General features: G+C 30.4%; 1 protein-coding gene across 1 annotated transcript; it reads left to right on the top strand.

The window, feature by feature from the left end:
• Positions 1-767: 767 nt before the first annotated feature.
• LOC141602457 (vicilin-like seed storage protein At4g36700) lies at positions 768-4,255 on the top strand. The gene is made up of 5 exons (XM_074422736.1): positions 768-1,463; positions 2,109-2,299; positions 2,409-2,489; positions 2,593-2,898; positions 2,990-4,255. The coding sequence occupies exons 1-5, from the start codon at positions 1,157-1,159 to the stop codon at positions 4,025-4,027; spliced, it is 1,923 nt and encodes a 640-aa protein (XP_074278837.1). The 5' UTR covers positions 768-1,156; the 3' UTR covers positions 4,028-4,255.
• Positions 4,256-18,040: the final 13,785 nt, after the last annotated feature.

The following is an 18,040-nucleotide window of genomic DNA, read 5'->3' as shown; positions in this document are numbered from 1 at the left end:
ATATGAGAGTCAGTTTAATTATCCTATTCTAAATAATAAAACCCTACCTTGTGTACTGGCATACAAATCGCATCTCTTGTTCATTCGCGTGGATACTGGTGGAGGCACTACAATTGGAGTGCTCTTAGTTATTTGTAGCAGTTGGGTTATTCAGATCCGGTCTTATTTTCTTATTTGCTGGATATTATTTGATGGATATTATTTGCCCACGGATTAATTCGCTGTAAGGTAATTCGATTGCCCTCTTTTTGTGTTTAATTCAGATTTCTAACTTGTTTATGATCCTTGAGATTTGTCTAATAAAATCATTTTAAGTACTGACAAATCCCTTCAGCTACGAGGTCTAAAACGAAGGAGGCAGATCAATTCTATTTTGACAACTTATACCATCCTCCCTACAAGAAATGTCGTGATCTTACTGTTTATGCTTCATTCTCATGTACTTTTAGTTCGGTTAGTTGGCTTTCTAATAGTCTAAAGGACTTCGGTACTCCGAAGTTTGTACTGTAACTCACTCTCTTTATTTTAATCTTAGTTCATCGTTGTCAATAAAAAATTGAAATTCGGCTAGCCCTCCTACTCGCCAAAACTCCCACTCTCACTGGTCTTGCTCGTTAGGCCGTTACATTATAGCCGTTGCGCAACCCCTATCTTAAGTACTCTCTTTATTTTATATGTCTAAATTGATAGACTAACACAGCCCATCCCAGGCCGTGTGACTCGTCACACCACAAGCCGGTCCAATACTCCACCTCAGAGAGTCAGAGACCCAGTCGCCATATAGGTTGGATCGGACCGGCTTGTGGCCATGTCTACCCCCAAGTAGATCAAAAGCACACAACTCTCTTGTGCAACTTCTCCGAAGATTCACGTTTCAGAAAACACCAACATGAATCCTCACTACACAAAATGAGCAGTACATACCTCCAAAATACTGTCAAACTAAACAGACATTCAAAACTCCAAAACTCTGAACTTGAAGCGGGAAACCATGCACCAAATTCACGTAGCTGCCACGTCTATACTCCCATGAACAACGTGTCATTTACATGCATGTCTTCTTCCATGTCTCATTTATCTTATATACACCATTTCACTTCAACAGTTCAACTCCATCATCACTACGGTTTAAGTTATATACGAAACAAATCAAATAATGTCGAAAACGTCACGAGTTATGGCGGTATTATCGTACTTAGTGATTTTTATCATATGTTTGGAGTTACCCGTGAACATTGTGTCAGGGAGGGTGAAGAATGAAGTGAGTGGACCGGCAGCGCAGGTGGTGAAGAAGGATGAGAGGACGACGGTTTTTGAATCGGAGTTTGGGTCGATATCGACTGTGGATATCGATGATGGTACCGAAAAGAATAAGTATCATCTTCAGTTTATAAATATGGAGCCGAATGCCTTGTTTCTTCCTGTTCTTCTACATGCTGACATGGTTTTCTATGTCCGTTCAGGTTTGTCTATCTTCTGATTTTTTTTTTTTTCAAATTTTTATGCGCGAAAATAAAATTTTGGGTAGCCATAATACTCCCTCCATTTTCCTATTTTTACTCCATTTACTTTATTTCAGTATTCAAGACGCCACTTTAACCGTATTTTTCGATGTCTATATGTTATTTTTTTTTCTTGAATTTTTTTTCGTGATATTAATTGTAAATGTTTTAGTTTTATAAATAAATAGTTTTATTCTCCAACTTATTGACGGTCAAAGTTTGAAAATTTTGACCTCCAAAAAGCAAATGGGTAAAAATAGGAAAATGGAGGGAGTACTTATTATGTTAACGTCTCATATTTAAGAATTTTGGTGTAGTAAAAATTGATAATCTTAACCATTTTTTTTTTTTGGAAATTTGGAGGTAGCGAGTGTTACCTCTTCTACCAGTAAGTTCCCCCGCACAAGATTAAAAAGTCTAGCAAAATAATTATTGTTAAATATTTGTTACTCATATTCGAAGATGTCTTAGTCTAGTGGCTAAGAAAAAGAGGTATAGCGGATAATAGGTCACAGGTTCGAATCCCTTTACCCCTGATATTATACTGCTCTTGTTGCAATTAAGGAGTTTTGATGGCAACATTCAGTAATGTTACATTAAATGCAGGAAATGGAATATTAAGCTGGACAGAGGATGACAAGATAAACAAAGTAAATTTGCAGCGAGGGGACCTTTATCGACTGCAGTCGGGCACCTTGTTCTACCTTAACAGCAACAACACCAACACCTTCTGGTCTGTAACACCAAGTCTTCGAATCGTTGCCATTTTTGACGACCCTGATGAAGAGCAGTTACAGGTTAAAACCATGTTGTTCATATTAGAGGGACTAATTTCAAAATATTTCAGTTAAAACTATATTCAATCTTCCAAAATTATAAATAATAAAAGATTGAAACTTTCTTCAGAGCCCATCTGTTGGACCATATTCGACCATCAACGAACTTGTTCGCGGTTTTGACGATCCTGTTCTTCAGTCAGCTTTTCAGGTTCTTCGGTTTCTAGTAATTTTTCCTTACGAGGGTTGGAGTAATATAGGCGACAAATGAATTCGAGAAACTGAACTGTTTTTTGTCTATTTTTACTGTATAGGTACCTGAGCAAGTGATACAGGAGTTAACAAACACATCAGATACCGCAGTTATAGTATCTGCAGATCAGCAAAGCAAAGAGGAGGAGGACGAAGAATTTCCGTTTGTCAAGGCCATGTTCGGAATTCAGAGGCTGAGCATGCGAGCATCAGAAAATAAGAAAAAGAAACACACCAAGACATTTAACTTTTTCAAAGAAGAACCAGATTTTGAGAACTGCAATGGATGGGGAAAATTCGTCTCAAAACATGATTTACGCGCACTGCGTGATTCCCAAATCGGAGTTTACATGGTGAACTTAACCACGGTGAGCCGTCAAATTACACTCTTTTATCCATCACATTTAATATTTTTCCTGGTTGCCAAATCGGAAGTCCCACTGGTTTTTCGCTTTTCAGGGTTCAATGGTGGGGCCACACTGGAATCCCTATGCCAACGAGGTATCCGTGGTGCTAGAGGGTGAAGGAATGGTCCAGGTGGTTTGCGCTAGTTCGCTGACAAATAAAGACTGCAAGAACACAAGAGTTCGAGTTGAAGAAGGTGATGTTTTTACGGTTCCAAGGTTTCATCCAGTCGCGCAGATGTCTTTCAACAGCGATTCACTTGTTTTTATGGGGTTCAGCAGTATATCAAAGAAGGATAAACCTCAATTCCTAGTCGGAAAGGCTTCGTTTCTTCAGAAACTAGATAAGGGTATATTAGGTGTAGCCTTTAATGTATCGAACACGACAATTGGTCAGCTGATAAGTGTGAGAAAGAAGTCAATTTTACAGGATTGTACTTCCTGTGCTGAGGAACAGGAGGGGATTTCCGAAGAGGAGAAGGGGACGGGAAGGCGGGGAGAGGGAGAAAGGGAAGCGGAAGAAGAAAAAGAAAGAAAAGGAGAAGGTGAAGGTGAAGGTGAAGGGGAGCCCGGTGCTAGACGACAAGAAGAGGAGCGAAGGGAAAGAGAAGAGGAAGGTGGAAGAAGCGAGAAAGAATCCAAAGAAGAAAGGGGGAGAAGGGAGGAGACCGAAGAAGAGGAGGAAAGGCAAACAGAAGAGGAAAAACAGGAAAGACGTGAAGAGGAGCGAAGGGAAAGACAAGAGGAAGGTGGAAGAAGCGAGGAAGGATCCAAAGAAGAAATGGGGAGAAGGGAGGAGACCGAAGAAGAGAAGGAAAGGCAAAGAGAAAAGGAAAGACGCGAAGAGGCAGAGCGAAGGGAAAGACGACAAGAGGAAGGTGGAAGAAGCGAGGAAGGATCCAAAGAAGAAATGGGGAGGAGGGAGGAGACAGGAGAAGAGGAAGAAAGGCAAAGGGAACAGGAAAGACGTGAAAGACGCCAAGAAAGTGAAAGACACGAGGAAGAGTCCGAAGAAGACATGGGAAGAAGGGAGGAAATAGAAGAAGTGGAAAGGCAAGGAGAAGAGGACGAAGCTGGAAGAGGATGGCTTTAATACTCTTCGTTTCTCAGCAGTTAGCACGATGTAAGCATTATGTAGTAAGACTATAAGAGTCATTCTCTATGTTTTTAGCAATAAGTATGTTGTTTTTTCCATTAGTTCAGGGATGTAAGCTTTGTGTTGGTAGTTTTCTTCAAGTGTTTCTTATGCCGTAGTTTCAAGGTTTTTTATTTCAAAAGAACAAGACTGTTTTGTATGATAGGAGAATAATCTTGTAACATTATTATTAGTGTTAAAGTTCTGGTTAATTATTAAGTTCAGTTCAGATCCCTTGGAGTGAAGGTGATCTCCGCAAAATGACCGTCCAGCTCATATGTAAACTCGCGCTACAAAGCTTAACACCGATTCCAGAATTCGACCCAAGTCTATCATGAAATAGCCTCATAGTTCCACATGTAATCTCTAAAGATTTTTTTGGCAACGGTAAAAAGAAAGTTACAAACTCAAGGTTCTTTTAGCTAACCACCTTATTAAGGTTACGAAGAATAAAATTGAAACATAAGCAATGGAAGAACGAATAAGCAATAATGTCATCCAGGAACCCTTGTGCCAAGTGTTGACCACTCTCCACACCATTGATCTGATATAAGATCTATAGGCAACTAGAGGAGACGTCCAGATGAAGAAAACCACAATATTCAGCCCACAATAGAACTTCACGAATACCAAACACCTCAGCCTTAATCGGCGATTGTGATATGAAAACCATACTTCCTTCAAAAATTGACACATCATCGCGATCATAAGCAATCCAGCTCATAGAGGAGCTAAGATTAGACTGTCAGCTAGCATCAACCTTAACTCGAGTGGTTCTACACCCATTCTCCTTCCCAATTAAGAAGAAGGGAATACTATCTTTAATACTTTCCATTATCTCTATACTCTCACAATTACACATAGAAGGAAGGCTATTGATATCCTTGACACGTTCTTTCTCAGCCGTAAGCGTAAAAAAAGACATTGACCTTCTAAGTTAACGAAGTCAAATCACATACTACTCTTCACTTTTATATTCTCAAATTAACATCATCACTCAATGAAATTCGCATAGTAAAATGTTAAATAACAATCACTTTACAATTTATAAGTAATAAAACTAGGTTTGTGACCCGTGAAATTCACGGGTTTATCTGATTTAGTTTTGTTATCTTTATCGTATTGTTTATATTTGTCCGAACAATTAGTTGATCCATTTAAAAAATGTAGTCTTGAAATACATAAAATTTAGTTACTTAACGTCTTATTTCTTTGACAATTAAACTATATATTGTACTTTAGTTGTTATTTTGATTAATATACTAATAAAATGTGGTTTTAAAAAAACAAAAAAATACCTTCAAATTATCAATGAGTTCAGTAATCATGGCACCCATGTAAAAAAAAAATTAAATGGTCTTTGAATTAGATTGTATAGATTTTGTACTTAAATTTCTATGTGAAAGTTTGAACGTCCCTTTGTCATTTAGGATAAATAAAGTTAGTAAGTTGAAGATGAAATGACAAATTAATGCATAATAATGAATTTTTTTTTATTATTATTTTTTGTTTTGTTTTGAGAATGATAAATCTCACAATGTAAGGAGCTTAAAACATATGGTTATAGGGTTTTTTTATCTTCTCAATGTTTTAAGTCTCATAAATTATATTTTTTATAGTAACATAGTTATGAAGTTTAATAAATGCTAGTCTTAGTATATCATCTATATCAATTTGTCAAAAATTCTAAATTTTAAATTTTTGCATAAATAATAAAATGAGTTAAATATATAGTAGCCTACTACAAATTTCATTTCAATCTCATTATATGTGTTGTATATATACATTAGATAGATAATATGACATGTATGCATAAATATTAGATAATAATTTACATTTAGCCATTATCCATGTCAATAGGATTTTTTTTGTTTAACTTGTTAATAAGATTGAGATCCTCGCAACTCCAATTTCATTCTATGAGAGCTATTATTCAAAGGAAAATGATGAATAAAAAAGCAACACATACCCAAATAAAACATACTTTTGAAAGTTTCTGAAATCCTAAAAAAAAAATTATGAACCTAAAAACAATTAGTCATTAATATTCAATTCGTTTTGTCAATCTTGTAGTTAGTTTATAATATAGTATTGAGTGGAATGGAAGGAGTATATATTTATACAACTCTAGTAATTTTTTCTTCATATAGTCTTCTTTCTTCAATGAATATTCCTACAAAAAAAACCACTGATCTGAGTGATTAATAACAAACGAAATGGTGGAATTTGATTTATGTAATATTAACCTTATCGTTATTAATTTAAGTTTTCCCGTAAATAAGGGTATTTTGATAACTTATACCTTGAATAAGTCACTTTTTCAAATCTTATACCTAAGATAACTTTCTGTAAAATCTTATACCTAAAATAACATTTTCTTCCAAACTTGATACCAAATATGAGAAAAAGCCTTGAATTGACAATCTTACCCTTACTAATTAAACATTGTCATCCTTTGTCTCACCTATTAACACACACATCCACGATTATCACCACTAAAAACCATCAAATTAGTAAGGGCAAAATCATTAATTTAGAGATTTTTTTAAGATTTGGTATCAAGTTTCGAAGAAAATGTTATTTTAGGTATAAGATTTTAAACAAAATTATCTAAGGTATAAGATTTGAAAAAGTGAGTTATTCAAGGTATAAATTATCAAATTACCCCGTAAATAATGAAAAAATGATTAGAGGGCATTGAATCATAAAGATGTAAGTGTATTTACCTTTGAATAGCACAACACAAATCTTGATAGCCCCTAAATGGAACAAAACAACATATATGAGAAGGTTAAAAATGTGAAGTGTACTTCATAACCAATGGAACTTAAAGTTAAATAAATAAATTATTAATTTAAAACCTTAATACACTAACTTTGATGCTGATAAAATGATAAGAAAAAATTATTGACACATATTTACGTTCTTTTGGCGATGGGGGCAAAAAGATATTGGCTTTCTTTGGCTCACAAATGTTGTCTACTATCAAACATTTATAGCCAAATGAGGATGTGTTTTATGACTTTTGACGTCTTTTTTTATTATTATCAAATTTAATATATACATAAATAAGTAGCAAAGTTTTATGACTTTTGAGCATTCTTTTTCATTTTTAGCAAATTTAATATAGACATAAATATAGAGTAAGGAGAAATGAAATATAAAAGGTTTTCTTTAATTATTTTTTTTACAAAATCCACCTTGTATGAGAATTGTTTAAGGAGATATCTTATGAAACTAAACGATGGTAGATATTTTGCTTTTTTTTTTATTTATAAATTATATTTATAGATTTATATATGTATTCAATTAATAAAATTGAGCAAGTTTATTGCAATAAGATTTAAGAGGAAATTGCACATATAAACGGTTTAAAATTAGAGTGGTGTAAATTTTTATTTGTCGTTTAACCTATTCTAGTTTGAAAAATTAAAAGGTCAATGTTTAATGTTAAGTATTTTATTATTCGCCCTTAATCTTTACAAATTCTTTATTATTTTATAAACGGCGTAAATTTAGAATTATGTGATATTTATATGTTGCTTAGAATATTCTAACAATAAAGTAGAAATTTAAAATTTAGTATGAATTTTATTTGATTTTTAATTGTTGTTTAATTTATCTAGAATTAAAAAGGCCAAATTTTAATGTTTGTTATGCTATTTGGATTTTAGTGTTTTAGATTTTTTTCTTGTCTCGCAATTTTTTTCATCCATCAAAAATATATAAAAAATTGAGGATATTTTTTATGACTTTTGAACATCCTTTTTCATTATTATCAAATTTAATATAGGCATAAATATGGAGCAAAGTTCATGACTTTTGAGCATCATTTTTTTTCATTATTATGACATACATATTATAATAAATATTTGTGTTGATTATGTTCTAAATTCTACATAAAGATAATCTTTTTTGTGAGACCATTCTTTTGTATGACCGCAATATTTTCTCAATTTTTAAGTCACAAATACTTTAACTAATTTTAAGTTGATCCCAAAAATTTGTAAATATTACTTTGTAGGGTAATTTAGTTACTTGTAATGGTCTCATTCAAAATAAACAGTGTTATACTCCCCCCATTCAAGTCCACTTTACATGTTTGCTTTATCACGTTTGCTAACACGACTTTTACATGGTAAATATCTTTAGCTACGTATTTGCAAAAATTATAAAAGTTATATATTTTTGATGTACTTTTAAAGACGAATCAAATAAGATCTCACATGAATATATTTTAACTTATGTATCGAGAAAAAATTGAAGTTGAATGTCCGCTTGCGAATAGTGTGCAAAAGAGAAACATGCAAAGTGGAGTTTAATGGAGGGAGTATTAGAAATAGTCAAAGTTTCGGTGTTCATGTAGTAATTTTTTTATTATTATAGAAAATTATTTATAATTGATATACACCTCCCCAAATAGGCTTTTACTTTGTTTTAGTGGGGCACTAACTCAATTACCATTCAATGTGTGTTTTTTTAGTAAGAATTATCTGTCAATACGTCAATATTGTACTGTAATTTGCCACTAATCAAATATTATATAATCAAATATAAAATACAAATTAATTGTAAAAATGGCTTATGGAATAAAATTTAATGTTTTATGTAGTCTTTTAAACTATATTGTATATATTGATAATATGTGGATTATGATATTGTATAGATAGAGTATATAAATAATGATATAATAAATTTAAAAATTAGCGAAATATTTGTAGTTATTACTCCGTATAATTTAAGACCTTTCTTTATATTAACGTAAATTTGGGCAAAATTAAATTATTCAACCTAAATAAAGTTAAGTCTCCATTATTTAGCTAGAATGAGCTCATCCCTTTTACTTAATTATTTTTTTCTACCAATTTATTTTTATCAAATTATTTTCTTTTCTAATTTAACATCTATCTTGAAATTTTGCCGACAATAACCGATTTGTGCCTTTTACTTAATTATTTTTTTCTACCAATTTATTTTTATCAAATATTTTCTTTTGTAATTTATTAAAATTTTGCCAGCAATAACCGATTTGTGCTTTTAATTTTAGAATAGACATGATGAGGGGAATTTGATACCAACTTATTATTCGATCACTTATTTTAATCATTTAATCCTTCCTTTTTGTAGTTTTGTGATATTAGAAATTCCCACGTCCATTCAGTAGTATATCACGCACCTTATACCTGTACGATTAAGAAAATAGATATAATAATTTCCCTTAAATAACCATAATTTAACTTAGGGTAACTCGTCCATTGATCAAGTTGTACGATAACATCATACCTTCGATATTTTAGAACTTTTGATCTTAACAAACGTTACCAGTCAACTTACAACTCACACTGGAGTAGGACACAAATTCTCATTTGTGACGGTCGATATTCATCACAAGCTTGTGACGGATTAATAAAATTCATATGAGTAGATAAGACAAATCACTTATGATTCTCAAGGCACTCTAATTTTTGTCTTATCAACCCATGCGAGTAATATTTGACCTGTGACAAGCTTGTGACGAACGAATATACCCGTCACAAAGGAGAGGGAGTGTGATGAGTCGGTGAAGGAGTGCTATCTTATATATATATATATATATATATATATATATATATAGAGTAAAGTTCTTCTAAGTCCCTTTTTTTTTTGAGTCCATAAGTCCTTCCCACAACCCTTGGATCATGCATGGTGGAAGGTTGAGATTGAAAACAAAAAACACACTTAACACTAATGAATTCACTTCTCTCTCTAGTTTTAATAATACATTCACTAATTCATTATCATACACAATTAACACCATATTTTGTCTTATACTTCAAAGTTTATGAAAATTTTGTTAACATTTTTCCAGTTTCGATTTTTTTCGTTTTTTTTTTTTCGAGACAAGTTTTTATTGTTTCGTTTTTTTTTCGTTTTTTTTTTTTCGAGACAAGTTTTTGACATTTTAGGATTTTACGAGTGTAATTCTAACGGCAAAAAGTGTAATTTTAAGAAATATTTTCGAGAATTTAGCGTTTTACAAGTTTAACTTCAATCTTTTCCGAGTGATTTTAACGAATAATATTTTGAATTTTTGTCATTTTATCACAAGTTATTGTAATTTTAGCATTTTAAGAGTGTTATTTTAACAACAAAAAGTGTTATTTTAGTCCATATAAGTGTAATTTCAGTCCAATGAATTTGTTATTTTAGTCCAGGAGAATGTAATTTTAGTCCGGAAAAGTGTAATTTTAGTCAAGAAAAGTATAATTTCAAATCACCCATCGAGAATGTAATTTTAGTCCATTGAGAGTGTAACATTAGTCCATAAGTCCAATGAGAATATAACCAAGTCCATTGAGAGTGTAACATTAGTCCAATAGAAGTAAGGGTAATTCTAGCAGAAAAGTGTAATTCTAACGAAAAAAAGTGTAATTCTAACGAAAAAAGTGTAATTCTAGCGGGAAAAGTGTAATTCTAATGAAAAAAAGTGTAATTCTAGCAGAAAAAAGTGTAATTCTAACCGAAAAAAGTGTAATTCTAACGAAAAAAAGTGTAATTCTAAAGAAAAAAGAGTAATTTTAACGGTAAACACTTTTTTTCTGCTAGAATAACACTTTTTTCTTTAGAATTACACTTTTTTTCGTTAGAATTACACTTTTTCCTGTTAGAATTATATTTTTTTCCGTTAGAATTACACTTTTTTCTGCTAGAATTACACTTTTTTCATTAGAAAAAAGTGTAATTTTAACGAAAAAAAGTGTTATTCCAGCCGAAAAAAGTGCTATTCTAGCCGAAAAAAGTGTTATTCCAGCCGAAAAAAGTGTTATTCTAGCAGAAAAAGTGTTATTTTAATAAAAAAAAGTGTAATTTTAACAGAAAAGTGTACTTTTAATGAAGAAAAATGTAATTTTAATGGAGAAAAGTGTAATTTTAATGGAGAAAAGTATAATTTTAACAAATTATATGAGAAGTACTACTAAAATAAAAAAATTCACAAAATAAAAACAAGAATGCGATTTTTTTTTATGTATAGAGAAAAGTTGTAACAAGAATGCGATTTTTTTTTATGTATAGATGGTAATAAACAAGAATGCGATTTTTTTTAAAAATATACATAAAAACGAGATTTCACCAAATAAAACAATAATGTAATTTTAGCCGAAAAAAGTGTTATTCTAGCAGATAAAAGTGTAATTCTAACAGATAAAAGTGTAATTCTAACAACAAAAAGTGTAATTTTAGCCGAAAAAAGTGTTATTCTAGCCAAAAAAGTATAATTTTAACAAAAAAAGTGTAATTTTAATGAAAAAAAGTGTAATTTTAGCCGAAAAAAGTGTTATTCTAGCAAAAAAAAATATAATTTTAACAGAAAAAGTGTAATTTTAATGAAGAAAAGTGTAATTTTAAGAGAAGAAAGTGTAGTTCTAACAGAAAAAAGTGTAATTCTAACAACAAAAAGTGTAATTTTAGCCGAAAAAAGTGTTATTTTAAAAATAACCTCCAAATCTAAAGAAAATGAAAAACATAAAAATGAAATCTGAAATTTATTGTAAAAAAAGAAACGAAATAATCTGAAAAAACGAGCCAAAAAAGAAAAAAAAATACCATAAATGTACGGTGAGATCTAAAATTTTTAAAAATCAAATCTCCACCAACACAACACCACCAACACAACTTTTACTCGAAAAATAAATGATATTATGTGAGATCTAAAATTTTTAAAAATCAAATTTCTTTTAAAAAACATACAACTAAAATATACCAAAGAAATGATATTAGGATCATATAAGTCCTCCTCCTCCCTATCTCATTTTTAAAAAAATGATATTAGGATCATATTTTACAACAATAACCCACCAATAATAACCACCACCATCTTATTTTACAAAAATAGATAAGAAATTTTTTAAAAAAAAAAAAAAAAAAAAAAAAAGGGAAAAACACAACCACACGTCCAGTAGTCCACAACCATAAACAAACACAAAAACAAAGTAAATAACCCCACCATGACAACAATACGGAGTATTTGTAAACCACTACCATAATAATAAAAAGAAAAAGAAAATTAAAAAAGAAAAAAAACTAGATCTATTCAATGTAACATTACACGCACGACTGAATGATTGAACCAAGTAGTGGAGAATATTGGGGAGGAGGATAAGTGTACGGTGGTTACATATTGGGATCATATTTTACAACAATGCTAAAATTACATTGTTATTTTAACGACAATGGGATATTTTATTATTGCTGTGAGGTGTGGGGTGTGCCGCGGTGTGGTGGGTGGGGTGAGGTGGTGGTGCGGCCGAGGAGGTGGTGTCGGCTGAGGAGGTGGGTTGGTGAGGAAAAGAGGGGGAATTTTTTTTTGAATTTTTAGGTTTTGAATTTATTGGGTTTTTGATTTTATTGGGTTTTTTGATAGAGAATGTGAATGAATTGTGTGAGATGAGAGATAAATGGGTGTGATGATAAATTATATATAGTGAAATTAGTGATAATTAGGGTGGATTAGTTAAGGTAGTGAGAGAGAGTGTTTTTTTTGGCTAATTAATCACCTTTTTGTGTTTTGATCTCCACCACCCATCTTCCTCATCCAATGGCTTGGATGAGAACTCATGACTCAAGTGTAAGAGGAGACTCAAATGATCTTTACACTATATATATATATATATATATATATATATATATATATATATATATATATATATATATATATATATATATAGAGAGAGAGAGAGAGAGAGAGAAGAGATCAACTAAGGTCCACATTTATATTGGTCATAAGTTTCTATTATGAGCCATTGGATGGAGGGAAATGGAGGGATGAGATCAACCCCAAAAAGTGTGTTTATAAGCTAATCTCACCATCTCTCTCCTCCTTCACTAATCCACTCTAATTAATCACTAATTTACTATATATTTGTTTTCCACTCATCAATTTCTCTTTCATCTTACACATTTCATTTCTCTCTTCTCTCAAACTCTAAAAAAAAACCCAAATAAATAAATAAAAACCCAAAAACCCAAAAAATCCAAATAAATCAAAAAACTCAAATAAATCATTCATTTCTCTCTTCCTCATTCACCACCACCCACCACCAACCCACCCGACACCAAATAACCACCCACCACCCCCGCCGCCGCCACCCCACCGCCATTGTTTTTTTTTTTTTTTTTTCGTTGTTTTTTTTTTTTTTCGTTTTGTATTAATTTGTATGTTTTTAGTTGTTTTTTCCATTTATTATTTTTTTTGTCTTTTATTTTATTTTAGTTGTCTTTTATTTTGTTAGTTATCATTTTTTATTCATTTTCTTAAATGTCTTCTTGTTATACTTTTTTTTTAAGATTTCGTGTTTTAAATCTCGTTTTTTTTTGTGAGATACTTTTTTTTTTCATCTAAGACAAAAATGGAGTAAAGTTATACAAAAATGAACCAAAGTTATACAAAAATAGCCCAAAGTTATACAAAAAAAGACTAAAGTTATACAAAAATTGGACTAAAGTTATACAAAAAATTGGACTAAAGTTATACAAAAATGAACCAAAGTTATACAAAAATGAACCAAAGTTATACAAAAATGCACTAGAGTTATACAAAAATGCACCAAAGTTATACAAAAAATGGACTAAAGTTATACAAAAATGAACCAAAGTTATACAAAAAAGGACCAAAGTTATACAAAAATGAACCAAAGTTATACAAAAATGAACCAAAGTTATACAAAAATGGACCAAAGTTATACAAAAATGCACTAGAGTTATACAAAAATGCACTGAGTTATACAAAAAATGCACCAAATTTAGTCCATATTTGTATAACTTTGGTCCATTTTTGTATAACTTTGGTTCATTTTTGTATAACTTTGGTCCTTTTTTGTATAACTTTGGTTCATTTTTGTATAACTTTAGTCCATTTTTTGTACAACTTTGGTGCATTTTTGTATAACTCTGGTGCATTTTTGTATAACTCTGGTGCATTTTTGTATAACTTTGGTTCATTTTTGTAGAACTTTGGTTCATTTTTGTATAACTTTAGTCCAATTTTTTGTATAACATTAGTCCATTTTTGTATAACTTTGGTTCATTTTTGTATAACTTTGGTTCATTTTTGTATAACTTTAGTCCATTGTTGTATGACTTTAGTCCAATCTTTGTATAACTTTAGTCTTTTTTTGTATAACTTTGGTCTATTTTTGTATAACTTCAGTCCTTTTTTGTATAACTTTAGTCCATTTTTGTATAACTTTTGTCCTTATTTGTATAACTTCAATCATTTTTTGTATAATTGTAGTCCAAATTTGTAAAACTTTAGTCCAAAATTGTATAACTTTAGTCCTTATTTGTATAACTTTAGTCTTTATTTGTATAATTTCAGTCCAAATTTGTGTAATTTTAGTCCAAAATTGTATAACTTTAGTTCAAAATTGTATAACTTTAGAACTATAAATTCAAATTTGAAACAACATATAAGAAGATGATATTAAAAAAACCAATAAGTCAAAAAAGTACAATAAAAAAACTTCAATAACAATAATAAAAAATTAACCAATAATTAAAAAAAAAACAAATAACAAAAAAAAAACAAATATAAAAAAAACCAACAAAACAAACTTGAATGGTTGTATAACTTCAATTTATACACTGTATAACTTTAGATGTTAATAGTGTAACTTTAATGTAAAAAGTGTATAACTTTAGTCATAAAATGTATAACTTTAATGTTGTAAGTGTATAACTTTAGTCGTAAATAGTATAATTTTTATAAAAACCAAATAAATATGAAAAATCGTAATTAATCAACAAATATTAAATCTGAAAAAAAATTAAATAACAACCATCAATAACCAACAAAAAATTAATAACCAACAAAAATTTAAAAACCAAATAACAATAACCAACAAAAATTAAAAACCAAATAACAATAATAACAATAATAAAACAAAAAACCAAATAACAATAATAACAAAAATTAAAAACCAAAGCAAATCTAAAATCTAAAAAAAAAAAACAAAAAAAAAAACAAACGAAAAAAACAAAATAACAAATCTGAAATTTCAAATTTGAAATTTGAACGAATATAAGGACTTTGGTGACCCGGTTTAGGGCTTCATTTTTGAAGGGGTTGCGGGTTGGTTTGGGTCTGGGTATGGACAGATCTAGGTCGAGGGTGGTGAGAGGAGTCGAGTGGTGGGTCTGGGTGGCCGTGAGGGTGGCTGTAGGTGGCGGGAAATGGAAGAGAAGAGGGATGTCGGGTTGGTTGTGGTTGTTGATGTCGCGGCTGGTGTTGTTGTTGTTGTGGTTGCAGTGGTGTTGTGGTGGGGCGAGAAAGAGAGGAGAGAGGGTGACGGCGTGAGGAGGTCGCAGGTGGTGGTTGGCGTGGGATGCGTGGTGGTGGAGTCGGGATGGTTGATGGTGGTCCGGTGGTGTGGTCTCGAAAATGTGGAGACGGGGTGTGCGTGGTTTGTCGGACGATATGGTGGTGGTGAATGGTGGTGGGGTAAAGGAGGGAGGACGGTATGGTGGTGGTGAATGGTTGTGGAAAGGTGGTTTGTTATGGTGGTGGTGAATGGTTGTCGATGAAGTTGTCATTGTTTGTTTTTTTTTTGGTTTTTTTTTTTGTTGGTTTTTTTTTTGTTGATTTGGTTTTTTTTTTTAGAGAATGAGAGAAAGATGAGAGAGAATGAGTGTATGAGAGAAGTGTGAATGAATGAATAATGAGGAAGTGAGTTGGGAGATTAGAATGATGGAAGAGTTATACACAATTAGGGAGGGAGATTAGGGAGGTTCATTTGTGACCCTTGAATGAGATGTAATCTCATCCCTACATCCCTTCCATCCAAAGGCCCTTATAAGGACTTAGGGACTCAATGGATGTAAGGACCTTAGAAGAACCACTCTCTCTCTCTCTCTCTCTCTCTATATATATATATATATATATATAACTGGGTTGAAACACTGTGGATGCGCCACGTGTCAACCCAGCCTTAAATACACATATTAAATACAGTTTAAATTAAATACAAACATAATAAATGCTGTATAAATCTCAGCAAAGTATTAATTATCGTTTAATAAATTTTATTATAAATTTATATTAAATAATTACGGTGATTTGATTCTAAATTTACTAAAAAGTTATTTTGATAAAAAATCTAAAATGTAAATAATTACGTTCATTGTGAAAAATGCTTTTAATTGAGTATAATTTTCATTATATTTATTGAAATAGTTATTTTGATATGTAGAGATGATTAAAGTGAGTGTCTCACAATGTTTTACATTCACGTAAAAAACATTTTGAGAAAGTTATAAAACTTAGACTATTAAATCTATTAAGAAAAATATATTTGGAAGAGTAATTGTATATATTAAAAACACAACTTTAAAAAAACTACTAAGAGATAAGTTTTTATAGTCCGAGAATGAAAAAAATTATATTAGGCAAATTGAATACATATGAGATTTTGATAGGTTTCAATAGTGTGATAACGAGTATGTGTACGAGTGTATATGTACATAGTGATCGCAAGTACATTTGAATAATCAAAACAAAAGTAATGATTATTAAGTAATATAATATTATAAATGACATGAAAAAATAGAAAACACGTTACATTTTTTAATATCTTTAATTAAATATGTATAAATCAAATATAAAATATTGATTATGACAAACCAAATACTCCGTATTACTTTTAATTAAATATTTTATATGTCTTTGAAGTTAAACATCAAAAAATAATATTTGAGAAATTTCAACCTATTATATTTACAGGTAATAAACTCTTTAACATCATTATAAATAATTGTTTAAGAAAACAAAAGGTGCAAATTTCTCATAGATATGTTTGACACATATCACATGCAAGACACAATCAAAACATTTGAATAAGTTGAGTTTGAACTCTATATGTTTGATAGATAAATGTCACATGTTATACATAAAAAATTAAAAATTACATAAAATTATGTTCACATCATTTTGAATAAATATTAATTGATTTGAGACATAAAATATCGTGAAATGATATAATTTGAGAACTTATTGTTGATTGTTGTATTATTCGAATAAATTTTATTTTGATTAATATGATATTTCACCAGTCACAAATTTATTTATAAAATGTTGATCATGCATAATTAATTATCACTTATTAGTTTTAATTAAAACTCTTATGTATTTTATTTTAAAACATTGAAGTTAAACCTAAAAATATTAAATTTGAGAAAAAATTATTTATAAGAGAAAATATTGGAGGTCATATATAAATTATATAAATTTTCTTCAATTATAATCATAAAATATTAAAACAGGCCGCGCGAAGCGGGAATACTACCTAGTAGTATATACTAGATTTCATGCCCGTGCGTTGCACGGTTACTAAAACTTGCAACGAACCAAAATTTTTGCTAACTTATTTTTTTCCAAGTATATAATAAGTAGTTTATTTAACCAAATAAATATTTATATTTTTATACATAATTACATAAATATATATGAAATGTGAGTTTTTTTTAAATAGTTAAATGTAACTTATAAAAAATAACTTTTTTATAAAAAAATCTATATAAATGCGGTAACTACTAAATACGTATATATAAAATGTCAAATTATTAGTTTTTTTTAGAAAAGGACAATATATAAAAGCATCTTAACAATTTTTTACTCGTATTATGATCATGACCCGATCCGTAACTCGTATAGCGCGACATGTATTTGACTCGACCGTATTCATTTCGATCCATATTCTGACCCGGCCTACACCTGACCCGTTTGGGCCGTTTGAGAGATCTAATGTATGTACTACTCAATTGAAAATGATATAGTAATGAACTACTGATGGGGAAAAAGATTATCCAAATCGACTGAAAAAATCTCTTACATAACATATTAAATTATTATCCTTCGTAATATATACTTTATACTTTATAGTATATAGATAGATGGTGAGAACTCAAAAAGAAAAGAGTCCTAATAATCAAACAATTCAT

The sequence above is a fragment of the Silene latifolia genome, chromosome 9 (assembly GCF_048544455.1).
Source record: "Silene latifolia isolate original U9 population chromosome 9, ASM4854445v1, whole genome shotgun sequence".
Lineage (NCBI taxonomy): Eukaryota > Viridiplantae > Streptophyta > Magnoliopsida > Caryophyllales > Caryophyllaceae > Silene > Silene latifolia.
The sequence above is the reverse complement of the archived record's forward strand: the minus strand, read 5'-3'. Positions and strand labels throughout refer to the sequence as shown.

Excerpts from the sequence above, each read along its gene's own strand:
- LOC141602457 (XM_074422736.1), top strand. The coding sequence starts at position 1,157 with ATGTCGAAAACGTCACGAGTTATGGCGGTATTATCGTACTTAGTGATT. Across the intron at positions 1,464-2,108 it reads GGTTTTCTATGTCCGTTCAG|GAAATGGAATATTAAGCTGG; the intron begins GTTTGTCTATCT and ends CATTAAATGCAG. Across the intron at positions 2,300-2,408 it reads CTGATGAAGAGCAGTTACAG|AGCCCATCTGTTGGACCATA; the intron begins GTTAAAACCATG and ends AACTTTCTTCAG.